The sequence below is a fragment of the Myotis yumanensis genome, unplaced genomic scaffold (assembly GCF_028538775.1).
Source record: "Myotis yumanensis isolate MYYU_CA2020_CCGP unplaced genomic scaffold, mMyoYum1.0.hap1 SCAF_9, whole genome shotgun sequence".
In the NCBI taxonomy this organism is placed as follows: domain Eukaryota; kingdom Metazoa; phylum Chordata; class Mammalia; order Chiroptera; family Vespertilionidae; genus Myotis; species Myotis yumanensis.
In genome coordinates this window covers 48380148-48397053 of record NW_027223760.1, presented here as the reverse complement: position 1 = coordinate 48397053, position 16906 = coordinate 48380148, and the positions used below count along the sequence as shown (strand labels likewise).

Genomic DNA, 16906 nt, shown 5'->3' with positions numbered 1-16906 from the left:
TGGAACCATGGGAGAGGATGAAAATGAGACTGGCAAAGAACAAATGCTGAATTTAAAGAAGAGGACAATGGTGGGCAAATGATCTGCATACTTTTATTCAGAGATAAGATGTAAATTACTGATGCAAAATCAAATGGAAAAAACACAATACAACTCAATACAGAGGAGTATCTTCTGAAATTCTTCTAGCACCATCAACACTTTTCAAGTATCTGAAATACTATTAATTAGCACCTTTGTATTTTGAACAAAATAAAACAAGTACCTCAGCTCATCTCTGTCTGGGCCAGCACCTAATGGTATGGATCACACTCACAGGAAAGTGTTTTGAGGTAGTTTAAACCATCGGAAGTTTGGGTTTTAAACTTCCCTCTGTGGAAGATATTCAAAAGCCACAAGTGGTGCACATGTTCATGGTTTTTATTTTTCAATTTTTATTTTGGTTTTCTTACAAAGGTTGACATTGTCCACAACAGGTGTAAGAGTGTTGAAAAAAAATCCAAATCTTTTGGGGAGGGGAGAGGGAGAGGGAATTAATGAAATCGTATTGCACAATGCTCTGATCAATCCTCCTTCTCTTTTGCCCGCAATTTAAGCAAATAGATGTGCAGAGGAAATGGAAGGATTCAGCTTTTAGTGAAAAAAGAAGAAAAAGAAATGGCAAAGAGAGAAAGTTGTTATTTTAGATTTCCTTTCTTTTAATTTAGGTTGAGTTCAACTATTTGAAACAGACTGGGCCAATGTCCAAACTGATTTCTTGGTCAGCACCACCGATGTCCAAAATTGCAATATCAAGGAAAGGCAGGCGAGATGGCTTATTTGTTTTGTATTCAATGATTGTCTTTCCCCATTCGTTTGTCTTTTTCTGTTAAAAAAAAAGAGAGAGAAGAAAAAATATACATAAAGCAGCAATATTTTGGAATCTAATATCATCTGAATCTTAGATATAAGAACTGCATTTTCACATGTGTCATTCTGAAGACATGTGTCCCAGATCAACACATTCATCTTTGAAACAGAAGCATCGGGGGGTGTCTTTAGAGGGAGAGGCTTCCTACCAGTCTAATTAAAACAACAACAACATTGCAATACATATTCCTAGTGATTTATGTCTACATCATCATTTTCAGGATGTGTAAGTGTCTGTGGGGGAGAGGGGAGTTGGAGAGTATTGCTATCAGTATATTTAAATTTTTCTTCCATTTATAGTATACTAGAGGCCCTGTGCACAATATTTGTGCACTGTGGGGAGGGTCCCTCAGCCCGGCCTGCACCCTTTCACAGTCTGGGAGCATGTGGGGGATGTCTGACTGACTAAGCAGGCAGTTGGACATCTTTAGCGCTGCCACAGAGGTGGGAGTGGCTCCTGCCATCTCGGCTATGCTTGCCACAGCTTCTGGCTGAGCAGTGCTCCCCCTGTGAGAGCGCACTGACCACCAGGAGGCAGCTCCTGCATGGAGTGTCTGCCCCTGGTGGTCAGTGTGCATCATAGCAATGGGTTGTTCTGCCATTCGGTCGATTTGCATATTAGCCTTCTATTATATAGGATTATAGAGAAATCATGAAAAAATTTAAATGTAGGCCATGTTAGCAAGTAAAATAACATACATGTAACTATAAATTGTAGCTTGGGTCCTTTAAACCTCAAGTAATTTTAAGTTATGGGCATAAATTATCATTTAAGAAAAGAGAAGAAACTAATACAAAAAAACAACAACTAATATATGGACATATTATATATTTCAGTATTTCAGAGAATTTCAGAAGGCAAGAAAGATCTGATAAGAATACTCTGGATTTAACATCTGAATTTAGATAACTAAATTCATGTAAAATGATTAAATAAGTTAGGCCACTCATTTATCTGTTTACTTTGTGTATGTTTCTAAATTAGGACTCCCTTTCACCCCCCGCCCCTCAGGTAAGTCCTATTCACTATTCCCATATTTCACTTTTACTTACAGAGCAGCCGTCTACAAGAACAGTGTAAGTGAACCTGCTGTTGCCCTCGGAAACAAGTTCAACATCATTGGAGCCTTGCAGAATGACAGACTTCTTCAGGTTGCCAGTCTCATCATCCATGTATGCAATGCTGTTCTTGCAGTGGTAGGTGATGTTTTGAGAGGCATGGTTGGCCAGCAGGCGCATGAAGGCAAGTTGGGTAGCCATTTCCTTGGTAGTCACTCCTTCAACATTGTATTCAAACTACAGAGAATAAGATGGAAATTCCAATTAAGTGGAGAAGGACTCAGATACTAAGAGTCAATTTGGAAAAAAAATAGTCTGGTATAGGGAAAAACAATGAAGTCAGATTTGAACCTTAAGAATAAGGAAATTTTACTTTCTTATTTAAAAAAATATTTATTGTTGAAAGTATTACATATGTCCCCTCTTTTTTTCTCACTGGCCATTAAAGGAAACAGAATCCACTTGTCTTTGAAGTATTAGTTACCTAGAAGGGCCTTGGGAACAACCAGGCTAAGGCTAGGTCATCTCAGAAAGGTACCTCTTTCAGACAAGCCTTTTTGTGTATGTTTCTTATTTACAATAAAAGAGCAGAGATCGAAATTTGGATCCCTTTCTTTTTCTGTGATTCCCACCAGTAGGCATTCAATAAAATCAGTGAAAAGGTTGATTAAAAGTTTAAATAAGCACATATGCTGAAAATACATATGCATGGTCAGTACACCTTCATATTAAATGACATTAGTCAGTTTCTCCAGTGATTATCAGTTAAGTTAAATGTGAGTAATAACTTTGAATTGTATGGATATGTTCAATCAATATGTCTTTAATGTGTAACTCAAGATAGAACTGGAATCCCAAAAAGAGCAGGTTCTTTTAATAAGTCCATTCCAGTAAAGGATTAAAAAACAAACAATTCTAACAAAATATTGTTTAGCAAGGGAAGGAATGTTTGTGGGATTCCTCACCTGGGTTCCACCATTGATAGTTTCTCCTAACCAGACGTGCTTCTTGGTCTTGGAACTTCTGTACCCGTTCTTGACTGGGATGTTCTCAGGTTGAGCCCGGATGCAGGTTTCACCAGTAGAGAAATCGCAGTATACTTTGATAGCATCCATAGTGCACCCTTGGTTAGGGTCAATCCAGTAGTAACCTTTAAGAAAAAAAACAAGACCCGGACCATAAAACCTCTCACCGAGGTTTTACTTTTCATTCTAAGTATCAGTGGGAACTGATTTTGAAAAGCCCAACTTGTGAGAAGGGTCATTCTGGCTTGGACATCTTGACCTACCACTGCTCCATTCTGGGTGGCTGAGTCTCAAGTCACGGCATGTGCGAGCTGGGTTCTTCCTAGAGCCTTCGGGAGTAAGAAGGGTCTCAATCTGGTTGTTGAGAGATTTCAGAGTGGCATCAACTTCATAATCCTTGGGTCTGAGAGAAGGTGGTGAACGAGGCTGGTCAGCCCTGTAGAAGTCTCCATCAAAACCAAAGTCATAACCACCACCACTTATGCCAGGAGGCCCGGGAGGGCCAGGGGGACCAGGAGGACCCTGCAAAGGTGAAAGTGAGAAAGAGGAGGCTCACTGAGAGACATCAATGACAGCAGGTTTTCAGATGGGCATCACACAAAAGCATGTTTTAATAAGTAAAAAAAAGAATCAGATTTATGTAAATAAACAACTTGCTCCCAGGCATATATGCAGGGATGGATTTGAGCAACTCATTATATACAGACCACTTTTAGATATTTTAGAAAACATGGAACTGGGAGATTACTTTAATGTGTTGACATAATTATCTTGGTTTAGTCTTTAGGCCAGTGATGCTCTTTATTCTTTCCCCAAATAATACTTACAGCGGGACCTTGGCTACCCTGAGTGCCACGAATGCCAGCAGGTCCGACCACACCAGGATGTCCATTGCGACCATCTTTGCCAGGAGGACCAGAAGGACCAGCAGGGCCCTAGGGAAGAAGGACTTTGTGAGCCAGTAAAACCCCCCTAAGAGAGCAAAGGCCTGGGGCTCACTACCTTCTATGCAGTGGTTCTCAACCTTCTGGTCCTTTAAATACATTTCCTCATGTTGTGACCCAACCATAAAATTATTTTCGTTGCTACTTCATAACTGTAATGTTGCTACTGTTATGGATCTTAATGTAACTATCTGATATGCAGGATGGTCTTAGGCGACCCCTGTGAAAGGGTCGTTCGACTGCCAAAGGGGTCACGACCCACAGGTTGAGAACTGCTGTATAGGCTCTATTTCAGAGATAGATGTCTCTTAGAGTTACCTACCCTGGGGCCAGCAGGACCCACAGTGCCAGGAGCACCTTGATCACCATGATGACCCTTTAAAGAGAGAACAGGAAAATCACATTTTCAGAACACATGTCAATAAATAGATTTTTAAAAACTGAATGGAAAACTTTAGTTCCAATGAACTCTGGATTGAGAAAATTGAAAATGTAAAATGGGGCTCTTTTCTCCCATTATGTCTATTATATTCAATTTTTTTTTCTGCAAGCTATTTCAGCAGTGCAATATTAGTCATTCCTCTAATTACATTTACTTTAAGTGAGGTTGAAGGACATTGTTGCCAGGAGATTTTAATATATGTGTATTTTTATCTCCCTTAACCCTCACCTTTTCACGGTGGGATGAAACAGTATTATCTCCAAGAGATGAAGTTAGCCGGAGAATGGTAAATGAATATGAGGCAGGACATTTTAGAATAATACCAGTGAAAATCTAAGGAAGATTATTTTGGGTTGAAGGCCTTTAAGATCTGCATATATGCTGGATGTCCTCATTTTACTTACAGCAAGACCAGGAAGACCTTGTAATCCATTGTGTCCCTTTAAGCCAGGAAGACCTCTGGGCCCCTTCTCACCAGGCTCTCCCTTATCACCTCGAATACCTTGTGCGCCCTGCAGAGAAAGAGTAGGGCATATAGGACATTTACCTTTTTAGAAAAATGACACTCACTTCTCAACAAATACTGTTGAATCTCTTTACAAAGGGAACTCAAGACATGCAAAGGTCTAAAAGCCATGTGTATGCTACTCCCATCTCAATCTGCTTTAGTTGAGCTGTCTGTAATGTTGGCTTTATCTTCATGATTATTTAGTACAAACAAGCAGAAGAGATTTGAAATTGTGATTTAAAAGTTATTTGTAACAATTCTCAACAGGGACTAAATTTAAAAAAAAGTCTAGCCTATATATTATTTATTTTTTTAATGGGCAGTCTAGATTTCTCTTAAATGTTCATTTGTAAAGAAATCTTCACTATGTACATACACTAGGACCTCTTGGACCAACGGCACCGGTGGGACCAACAGAACCAGCAGGACCCTGTGAATTGGAAAAGAAAAACACAAGTTATCAGTATGCCCAAGATTGTCCTCCCCGGCCCCTCTCGGGTTCCCAAGTGTGGGGCAGTCAGAAGTAAAGCCTATGAGGATGACAGCATTAAGGAACTGGTATTTACAACTTACAGGTTCACCACGGTTTCCATGTTTTCCAGTGGGACCCACAGGGCCGTGAGGACCAGGTGCACCCACAGTGCCAACAGGACCAGCGTTGCCAGGGTAACCACGGTCTCCCTACCAAAGGCAAAATGAAGCTTAGCATCTTGCCTGTAGTTTAGTCACTTTTAAATGAGAGGAAGATGAAGAGGTATACCAACCTTGTGTCCAGGTTGACCATCACGGCCTGGGGGACCATCACTCCCAGGGTTGCCCTGTGAAGACACCACATCAACAAAGGCACTTAATGAGCTCTGTAGCCCACCAGCCCCTTTAGTTCAGCTATTCTGCCTTCATCACTCCTAGAACTCAATAGTGAAAACCCTTTCAGACTGTTAAAAATAGGAACAACACCGTGCCAACCTAGATTTTTTAGAAGTGTTTTCTTAATATTTTGGCCAGCTTTGAAGTATTATATACTATTTAAAGACCTACCCTGCATCCCAAGTAATTTTTTATTTTATTTTCAATACTAGGAGTGGTCAGTATATGTAGATATTACCGACACCACGTTTAGAAACTTGGAACAAGTGGACCTCAGGGCAGGATATAAAGCTGCACATAATGAAATATTGCCAGGTTTTATTTTACAAACCAAGTGTTGGACTCACATCACGGCCAGCTTCACCAGGAGCACCGTTAACTCCAGGACTACCCACAGCACCAGGGGGACCACGGGCCCCGGGTGGACCGGCAATGCCAAGAGGACCAGGCTCACCCTAAAAAGGCAGAGAAGACAAAATAGCATTTCTCTCATTGAACAAACGGAGTGCCAATCTCACCTTCCCAGAACTACCCTAGCCAGGAGTTTTCAACTTGAAGAAAGAATGAAAATGAATAGGCTATAAAATGGTAAGAACTGTCACCCTCACCGTTCTCCTTCACACTTAAGATGCCCTGCTCTATGTAGTTTTGGAATGTCCTCTGTATACGGTGAGCCTAGTTTCATCTGCTAGCCCAAATGAAATGAATTCATAAAGTTGAGAGAGTTTATGGAGATGAGATGGTTCCTAGTTGCTGTCACGTCTAAGGTTTAATGGGATGATTCAGAACTTTCAGAGTTTCATTCTTCCCACAGGATAAATGATGCTAGCATTTCATATTGCAGAGGAGTAAATGCAATTAGAGCTTATGTCATTCTTAAGCATGTAAAAAGAACAAAAATCATTCTGCATAATGTTAAGCTGTGTCTTTATTGCATGTGTCTAAGTAAGGTGGTATTAAAGCTTCTTGGAGAAGTGACATGTGATCTGAATAAAGGAAATGCCATGAATAAAATATCTTAAGTGGAGTTATTCAGTGATCAATCTGTCACATTTGAAGTGGCAGCTTTTAAAATCTTTTATTATGTTAATGAGAATAAGAATGGTGTCAAACACTCACCACAGATCCCGAAACACCTGGTAGACCACGTTCACCTCTAGAGCCTGGGAGACCCAGAATACCAGGAGCACCAAGAAGACCCTGAGGACCTGGGGTGCCAGGAGGTCCCTGAACAAGATGAAGAAGACTAAGTGTTACTGTAAAGACCATAGCTGATAACAGGTTGGCTTGAGGGTTATGAGAATGAGCTATCCTCAGTTTAGAAACAGTCCGGTTAGCAGGACATATCCTTACATGTCTTTTCTTTAGTGAGGACAATGAGTTTCCATCTTGGCATGCATATTTTTGTTCCTGGTCCCTTCTTGAAACCAGTGGAACAACATTAAAAATATGTGGTTAAAATGAATGAATTTAGCCCTCTGGGTTATGGAGTAGAGTTTTTATAGAATCTATGCCAGCAAGCAAATTTTGACCTTGGCCTCTAACTGAACCAGGTCTAACAAAAGCACATTTCCGAGTAGGAGTAATATTGGACAATGCACGTTTAAGGAACTGGTAGCTTACTGAGATCAACTAATAGATGGTAGGATGACCACTGCGCTGGGATTCTGTTCTAATCCCCGTATCTTAAGGTGCCCTCAAGAACTTAAAGGGCTGTTTTGGTAAAACCTTGATTTTTCTCTTTTATCATTATTCCCATCTAGTGCCTTCTGAGCATCCGCTGAAGCGATGACCCTCAATATCTGTTAGACAGATTTCCCGGCTTAACTGAGCTCTACTCAAGAGCCTGCAATGCTCATCAACAAATATACACCATTTGAAGATTTTTGTAAGGGTTTTATTTTGATTCAATGTAAGGTATTAGGAAAGAGGAGTTTAAAATCACTTACAGCAGCACCAGGCTCTCCAGAAGGACCCTTTTCACCAACAAAGCCAGGAGGCCCAGTTGCACCTGTTTCTCCTGTTCGGCCAACTGGACCTTGGTCACCACGAGGCCCACGGATTCCTTCTTTACCAGAAGCACCAGGGGGACCAGGAGGGCCAGTGATACCCTGTGGGAAAATGTACAAGGTCATTTACTTTCTGTTAATCATCACGGACCTGGAAGAGAGCAGCTGGGATTTTTGATATTAAGATGCAGGGGAAACAACAAAATAGTATCCTGGCCATTTGGGAGAAATGTTTAGATTTTTAAACATTCTTTCTTATAGAAAGAAGCAACTCCCATCTTCCTTCTCTGGAGGCTGTAATAAAGTGAACGGAGGTAGAAGCTAAGGCAAATGTCTGTGAGGGGAAGCAATGCTGTAGTACTAGTAACCTGGCATATTGGAACTAAGCAAAGTTATCAAGTTGGTTGTAAATGAGTGAGTTTTGGAGAACTCTAGTCATTTATTTTTTGAAGAAAGCCAATACTGGCATTTTGTTCATAAGTGAGGAATCACATATGCTCTCAACTAGCTTTAATTAAATGCCTACAGGGAATGAAGATTTTTGTGTTATGAACCTGTAGAAGGATTCCAAGAAATCAACATCTTTGCTATTTTTCCCCCCTGAAACCTTAACCGGAAGACTTAATCCTTGGTAATTAATTAAATTCTCTTGAGTCCTGACAGAAGAGTCTGATTCAGAATTAAATTAGAGGCCAAACCACCTTTAAATTCAGGAACAATTATACCTTAACAACGGGACAGAATGTTGGCTATAAAGGGTAATTAGATATAGAAATATCTGATATGTGACTAAAACTGTTCTGTTTTTTATTTTTAACAAAAAGACTATGCCCCTAAAAGGGAACTTATGTTCACATGAATAAAATCCTCTTAAATTGATATTATAAGATATAATTTGTGATGAATTTGCCTTAACGGTTCAGAAAAACTGATTTTAGACTAGGAAAGTGATAGCTAAATATTAGTAGCATATTTTTACACAGTTTCTTACCAGTTTCCCACCAGAGGCCAGGTCTTTTGGCTAGAGTGTATGAAGACATATTTTGTAGTGATTTACTTACACTGGGTCCAGGAGGACCAGTACGTCCAGCAGCACCAGGGAAACCAGTCATGCCCTAGAACCAAGCACATTAAAATTCCATATTAAAATTCTACAGTCAGCACCAACTTCAAAGATTCAGGTAAAATGGAAAATTCTGACAAATCCTCAATACTATGTGACAAAGGGATGGACCAAGGAGTAGGTAGTGGCAGCCTCATATAGAGTATTATTAAATCAGGACCCCAAGACCCTCCATCTCTACCATCTTCCTCACCAGCATTCCTCCACTTGTAACAACCATATTTTGCATTAAAGCTCTGATGGTCCTTTTCTAAATGTTAATATATTACTGGAGGTTGTAAGAACAAGAAGATAAAGACACTATGCCATTATTACACCTTGTTGTGTATACCTTAATAAATATCTTAACTACCTGGCTGGGTGCTAAGGGAATGGACACTGAATAAGTAATTTTGTTTACAGAGGAAGATACAACAAAAGACGAAGTTTTAGTTGTTGTCCAATGAAAGAAGGAAGGAGCCTTAGGGAGCTCAGGGTCTCTAGGGAGTTGGTGTGGTAACACTGGATGTCAAAGGAAAGGACTTGGTCAGGCAGAAGAAGTGAAGCATCAACAAGAAGATAAAGGCTATCAAAGAAATGTTTTACCCATTCCACAATTAAACCACCAGGAATTTTAATTTGGGTTATTACCTCAAGTGAGGTGGTAGCAACATACATGACACTGAGTCATACCTGGGATTATGTTAATATCCTATGAAGCTGACCTTCACTTCAATATGAGAATTTCTTTGATCAGAGTTAACTTGAATCTCAAGTATCTCCTTATATTAGTACAATTTTACCCAAAATATCCAAACTTTCAAGTTGTACCTATTCAATTTTTTTAAAAAAATTATTGTTGAAAGTATTACAGATGCCCCCCTCCTCCCCCCATTGACTCCCTTTACCCTGCACCTGCCACCACCCCCCACATCTACCACACTATTGTCTGTGTCCATGGGTTATGCATATAAGTTCTTTGGTTACTCTCTTCCCTTTCCCTCTAAGATTTGTCAATCTGTTCCATGCTTCCATGTCTTTGGATCTCTTTTGTTGATCAGTTTAGCTTGTTCATTAGATTCCACATATAAGGGAGATCATGTGATACTTGTCTTTCTCTGACTGGCTTATTTCGCTTAGCATAATACTTTCACTGTCCCTTCATGCAGTCTCAAAGTGTAAGAGTTCCTTCTTTTTTGCAGCTGCATAGTATTCTATTTGGTAAATATGTCCCTCTTAGATTTTAAAGAAAGAAAAGTCATGAGTCCATTTTAAATACTCACAGGGGGGCCACCATCACCACGAGTTCCAGCAGGACCTGGGGGGCCATTGGGACCCTAAATGGAAACAAAAGAAGATGGGATCAAATCACAAAACAATTCTTACAATCGTTATTCTTTTATTCAAAGGAATCATTCTCATGTCTCTTAAAAGCAAATATAGAAATTAAAAATAATGATCTGTGTCATATAAAATAAAATAAGTGTTCTTACTTCAATATTACCACCTATGGGATTATCAAAAAATAAGGTAATATAAATGAGACTTTTACAAATATAAAACAGGATGTAAATGTTAATTCTTATTTTAAAAATAATCTATCTGGCATATTCTCTGCTGTGTATAGTAGGAATTTAATTGATGTATGTGCAATTCTAATATTTCATAGGTAGCTGTTGAGCACCAGTGAATTCAACTTACAGATGGTCCAGCAGCTCCTACAGGGCCTGTGGGACCAACAACACCATTTTCACCCTTGGGCCCTTTGGTTCCTCTTTCTCCTTTAGCACCAGGTTGACCAGCAGCGCCCTGTTGGAAAGGAACAGTTTTATGGTTCAGGTAGTCCAAACTCACTCACTTACCAACTTGGGATGTTTTCAGATTAACCTTTATTACATGATACTCACGGCAGGACCAGCAAATCCATTGGGACCAGCGGGACCAACTTCACCACGTTCACCCTAGGTGAGAGAAGGCATTTTTATGTCTTAGCATCTTAGGTTCATCAATGTCTAAAAGTTATGAGTGTCCGCAATGACCCAGGTTTCTACTTACAGGGCTACCACGAGGACCAGCGGGACCAGCAGGACCAGCAGCACCAGCTTCACCCTATGATGGGGCCAAAGATGAGCTTGTTAATGTGCCAAACACAAATGCTCACAGAGTTGGAAGGAGAGGTAACCGTGCTAGACAATTGTCCCCTGTCAGAGTTTGCTGATGCATTGGGAGAGATAACTAATGCACATCTACAGAGTAAAACGAAGTGGTTCTGACTCTGCTTAATGTTTGTATTCAATTTGTGGGCTGAAGTGGTATTAGTCATACACTTGCAAAAACTCTATAAATCAGTGCCTACCATACCAGGAGAGGACATTCTATTTTTTAGATGAACACAGGGCTGATCTACTTGCTGCAATCTGTGCAGTACAATAAATAAGGCCTATTTTAAGTGTTCAATGGGAAATGAACACACTATGTATTTTATTGATTTCTTTTCTTTTCTTTCTTTTTCTTTTTTTTTTTTTACAATTGCAGGCTTTGAGAAGTCTCAGTGCATTAGGATGTTTTTAATGAGCAACAGAGTAGGACTTTAAAACAAATGACAAGGAGTAAAGTGTAGATCACATAGCTGGCATATATGTAGAAAGGGGAAGAGAACTTTAAACACACAGTGTTTCCTGCTGCCCCATCATAAAACATAGGTTTTTAAATAAGTGGGTTTAAAACCAAGCCATAAAAATGAATTACTGTGACTTTTGGGAGCTAAGGCAGGCAGGAAATTTTAGCTACTGCTATTGGCTCGGAGAGTTGCAACTCAGAGAAAATGCATGCTTACCCGGTCACCAGAGGCTCCAGAAGGACCAGGGGCACCCATGGCACCAGGAGCGCCCTAGGACCAAAAAGGAAACAGATCTTACAATAACCTCCCTTACCATCAACAGTGACCCCTGCTGTCCCCCCCTGCTGTGCTTATCCAGGGACAGGCCACTTTCATTGCACACTCTAGGTGGACATAAAAAAAAACCTTTGATGTGTTTCAGTTCTAATTATCAATACTATTGGAAGCCACTCTCAGGAGGAGAGTGCTCCCGTGGTAAAGGTTATGGAAATGTGTAAGGCAAGGGCAGGTTAGGAATTGGGGAGATCTGAACTCTCTGCTCTTATCAAATTCCCTTGAGAGCAGCAAATGTGTGGCCTTGTTTGGAACTGTTAGGACTTTGTGATTCAGAGAAAGGACTACTATGAATGTGCCATAGTGAGATATCAGCTCCAAGAGAGAGATGAGAAGAAGAAACCAAGGTAGCTTATGGCTTTTAAGAGCTGTGGTATGGTTATTATGAGATTATCTTTGGTATCTCCATGGCATTAACAGGATCTGGTTAGGAGGTTCTGGCTTCTTAAAATGTAGGAGTTAGTGTTTTTTTTCTAAAGTCCTCTAATGACTTCAGCAATCCTTTAAAGTTCCAGTAACCCCAGAGTTTTTGGTTTGTACTTTTTACTTTTGTTCAGTTAACAATGAGGAAGGTAGAAAATTCAGGCTGTGATTTTCAAAGTGGTAAGTCCTCTTGACTTTTGCTTTTGGAACATGTAAATGGTATCATTCGTCGTAGACCCAGGAAGGGATAGGAGGCTCTTTGACTAAACTCAAATCCTTATTTGTCAGTTCTGTTTTGGAAAGCTTCTCAACTCAAATTGAGTGGAGGTACAAAAACATAATCTAAGCACAAACAACAAACAAAATTTTACTCACACGAGCACCATCTCTTCCTGTGGTACCCATTTCACCTCTGAGGCCAGGTTCACCCTGAAATATAAAGCAGGAACCAAGTTTTATTTTCCGACCAAAGTTTTTAATCAAAATTACCCTGAAGTGTTCTTACAGAACATACTATAATATCTCAGTCATTGAAAATCTTAGTAATGCCTTGATTCCCTACCATTCTACATGCGTGAAAGGAGGAATTTTTTTAAAAAATAGGAAAATAATCAAGGACCTTTTCAGATGATCGTTAAATATTCTTTTCTAATTTCCATGACCCTCCTGAAGCATAATCAAGCATAATTCATGTGGACAGAATTATAAGGTAACGTCACAGTGGGCTTCAGTGCCCCATCCCTCCTATGGCATAACTAATGCAGCAGCACGGTTGACAGCTGTTCAATATAGCTTTTTGCCATTAATTAGGGCAGGATGAGGCATTATTGTTAGTGGCATTAAAATGAGCCTCATGTATTACTCAACACCATCTGTTTGTGTGAAATTCCATGGTAGCAAGGAATTTTGCCAGATTAGTGAGTTTAGAAATGCGTAGGTGCTAGGTGGCAGGGGGAAACATACATGCGTAGATATCAAAATGCTACTAGACCACCTGCCAAGAATTGTAAAAATCTGGGCAACCTCGTGCAGCCCTCTCGCTAGAGTTCATCAACAATATGTATTCAAGTCCAACACTAAAAGGGTACCTTGTCTCCCTTGCCTCCGGGGATGCCAGCAGCACCCCTCTCTCCGGGGAGTCCACCAGGACCAGGGGCACCAGCACTGCCCGGAGCACCAACGGATCCAGGTTCCCCCTTGAATCAAACATACGTGAAATCAGTTATTTCAGTGGCAAAAGAAAAAAAAAAAAGAAAACTCAAACTCTTGAAGGATTCCAATTGAAACATTTAATAGATAGCATCATTGCCTACTTAGAGACACAAAGGAGGGCTATGAGAGGAGGGAGAATGGAATGGAGGGAGATGCTATTATGACAGTGACTGAAGAGAAGCAGGGTGTGGGAATTGTTGTTGTGATTTTCCTATAACCTGCTCCCAATCCTCCTAAGGGAGGCAGGCAGGGAAAGAAAAGGATAGGATTGGATAATAGGAGGCAGAGAGTGAAAAATACTTGTCAACCAACATTTCTCGAGAATAAGACTCTTAGCTCAGACAGGAACAGAAAGAGACCTTACCGATCGAGGAAATGTTTACATTTTAATCTCCTTAAGAGCGGGGATTATAGCTTCCATTTCTATATCAAGCTCCACAGTCCCACATACTTAAAGCCTGTCTACTAGCTTCTGAGGTGAACCTTATTTACTTTCTGATTTCCACGTTTTCTCTTACCTTGTTTTTATCACTCCCCCCAATATTCTTCTACAGACTAGAATAGCTTTCTGCAGCTAACCTTTACATTTTTTCCCTTAAAGAATCAAAAGTAGTATCAGCTGTCTTCTCTTTATTCTGATTAAAGTGACCTGTTTTTCAGAAATGTATAATTTCACTTATTTTAAAATCGAAGCCCCAGATTCCATTTTGAAACAAGATTTTCAGGCTTACTAAAATTTAGACTACTTTGTGAAATTTTACTCTATGAAAGAGGATACTGAGAAGGTAAAAGCTTGTTCTCTAAATATAGTATCTAAATGTATCTGGAGATTAAAACAGATTCTCAGTCCAGACAGGAACAGAAAGAGACCTTATAAATAGTCTGATGAGACAATAGTGAAAACCCATACTAAATTTTTTATGTGTGTAGAAGACTGGGATTTCCCGTTTTTGGAAATAAATCAGGTTCACTGGAATTGGATTATTATTTACTTCGATGGCCATCATCACAGAACTGGAAATAAGTAAATAATCTGAAAAACAACGAATTCACTATTGTAAAGGATCTACGTATTCTAGAGGATAGTGGGCCAAATCAGCAATATATAACATGACATTTTACCTTGTTCCCATCAGGCCCTGGGGGTCCAGAAGGACCTCGGCTTCCAATAGGACCAGAAGGACCAACAGCACCACTTTCACCCGGGGGACCACGTTCCCCCTGTAAAAAAAGGGATTGGAAGAAGTGTTGCAGGGTTCATGATTACAGAGATACTGTTTTACACATCAGAGTTCATATTTGTTAAGCTTTCAGAATCCTGGTTCTGCTACTGATTAGAAAATTATAATTATTTCTTCTTAATTTCTCTACCAGTAAATGAAGGGATGGGATGAGATGATCTCTAAAATCTCATTCAGCTCTAATATTCTATGGCTACAACTCCAAAATTGTTTCTCCTAGATTATAATATTCAGATTTAGAATTAATTTCCTTTTTTTCTGTTCATTTCCTTTTTTTTTGGTAATAGATCCATAGGTAAAAAGAGATGCCAGTTATGTATAATATTGAAAGGGAAATATTGTGTCATTTTAGGTGGACAGCAATGCCAGGTGATAATAAGATTAGATATTAACATGTCTATGTTCCCATTTTATAATTGCATGCAATAATTATGCAACAGTGACAATATTTACCAGAGGAGACATATATATGTATATGTTATATGTATCTTTGTATCTATCTATTAAAATATCTCCCAATTTGCATGTAAATATCATTATGCCATAACATTCTGTGGCCCAGAATATTTAACAAGTAAGTCCACATTGCTACTGTTTCAAAGTCCCTTGTTCTAACTTGGTCCTATGATACTGCAGTTCTATGATACTAAATTTGCTTGGGCATCCTAGATATATGTTAACTAGCCACAGAGTAGGACACTTTAGGGGTAAGCTAATCACTCCAGCTATTCTAATGACTACAGACAAACTAAATATATATATTCATTTATTTTTTGTAAGAGTAGACTCACTATTTTGGCTTTAGACTTTAAACATCAGTATACCTTGCAAAAATTAACCTTAAAACTTAGTAAGATATTAATTTTTCTTGACTAAGGTTGAGCCACTGTCATAAATATATCATGCTTGTCTATATAAATCATGAATATAATAAAAATATTAGTCATTTATGTTTCTTATAATCATATGGTTTTTGAATAAGAAATATGAGCAAATAAGTAAAAAAGTCTACTATCAATTAAAAATTCAAATGCTATCTACAGATTATGTTTGACTACAGAAGAATATCAAGAACTTGTCACAAGGTCATCAAGAGTTTTTAGGAGAGCCTGGTCAGCATGGCTCAGTGGTTGAGGGTCAACCTATGAACCAGGAGGTCATGGTTTGATTCTCAGTCAGGGCACATGCCTTGGTTGCAGGCTCGATCCCCTATAGGGAGTGTGCAGGAGGCAGCCAATCAATGATTCTCTCTCATCATTGATGTTTCTATCGCTCTCTCCATCTCCCTTCCTCTCTGAAATCAATAAAAATCTATTTAAAAAACAAAGAGTTTTTAGGAGAAACAGTCCTTGTTTTAAAAATACATGCACAGAAATTTATGAAAGTTAGTTAAGTAATACTTACTCTTGGACCAGCAGGACCAGGGAGACCAAATTCACCAGGGAGACCCTAGGCAAAACACGAAATAAATGAAGCATGATATTTATGTAGGTTCTCAAAATCTGCTTACGAATTGATATTTAGAAATGTTTTAAAAGAGTTAAATAAAGTCAGATAGGCCTTGCCTACATGGGATATTAGAAACAAGAGAAATATATATATTCATTTATTTTTTAATTTTTAATGGTGTATGGAAAGATACAAAAAGTGAGAATCCATTTGATCCAAGCTTTATCTATCGTAGAACCTGGTATCAGGAAATTTAAGTTTCCTATTACTTAGTGTATTGTTTTTTAAAAAGTGACCACAGACTATGTCCTTTGATAATATGATAAATAATGATGAACACTATTGGACGTTACTTATTTTTAGTTACATTAACAGACTGCTTTTTTAATAGAAATGATCATATTATACACATTACCTAGTTAAAATGTATACCCAAGTATATCTCCTTTATTACTGACCAGCTGTCTCCTCAATATGCCTGACTGTTGACAGAGGAGACCAGGCCACATAATGTAACTGAATTGAGAAACATTCATCACAATTACAGAGAAAATGACTCAGAACTCATGCTCTGATTGTGGACCACAGTATCATGTATGAATGCCAAGAAAAACATTAAAACCAATTTTTCATGGTCTAGTTTGATGAAAAATCAGTGCATTAACTTTTTTCACTACGAAGAAGGACATGATTTATGTTTTAACATTACCAAGAGCAATGCAAAAAATAAGGCTAAGTGGAATGCTCATTGATTTATTTTACT

At 39.0% G+C, this 16906-nt stretch overlaps 1 protein-coding gene across 1 annotated transcript in view; it reads right to left on the bottom strand.

The window, feature by feature from the left end:
- Window positions 1-399: 399 nt before the first annotated feature.
- The window catches only part of COL1A2 (collagen type I alpha 2 chain), a 35964-nt gene continuing 19457 nt past the window's right edge, over window positions 400-16906 (bottom strand). The window contains exons 30-52 of the mRNA XM_070424278.1: window positions 16099-16143; window positions 14576-14674; window positions 13330-13437; window positions 12617-12670; window positions 11702-11755; window positions 10921-10974; window positions 10773-10826; window positions 10567-10674; window positions 10149-10202; window positions 8825-8878; window positions 7704-7865; window positions 6874-6981; window positions 6102-6209; window positions 5652-5705; window positions 5461-5568; window positions 5264-5317; window positions 4784-4891; window positions 4260-4313; window positions 3821-3928; window positions 3257-3515; window positions 2934-3118; window positions 1963-2205; window positions 400-865 (exon numbers count right to left, since the gene is read on the bottom strand). Of these exons, the coding sequence (XP_070280379.1) occupies window positions 719-865; window positions 1963-2205; window positions 2934-3118; window positions 3257-3515; window positions 3821-3928; window positions 4260-4313; window positions 4784-4891; window positions 5264-5317; window positions 5461-5568; window positions 5652-5705; window positions 6102-6209; window positions 6874-6981; window positions 7704-7865; window positions 8825-8878; window positions 10149-10202; window positions 10567-10674; window positions 10773-10826; window positions 10921-10974; window positions 11702-11755; window positions 12617-12670; window positions 13330-13437; window positions 14576-14674; window positions 16099-16143 (2382 nt within the window). The 3' untranslated portion in view covers window positions 400-718. The remainder of the gene's footprint in view (window positions 866-1962; window positions 2206-2933; window positions 3119-3256; window positions 3516-3820; window positions 3929-4259; window positions 4314-4783; window positions 4892-5263; window positions 5318-5460; window positions 5569-5651; window positions 5706-6101; window positions 6210-6873; window positions 6982-7703; window positions 7866-8824; window positions 8879-10148; window positions 10203-10566; window positions 10675-10772; window positions 10827-10920; window positions 10975-11701; window positions 11756-12616; window positions 12671-13329; window positions 13438-14575; window positions 14675-16098; window positions 16144-16906) is intronic.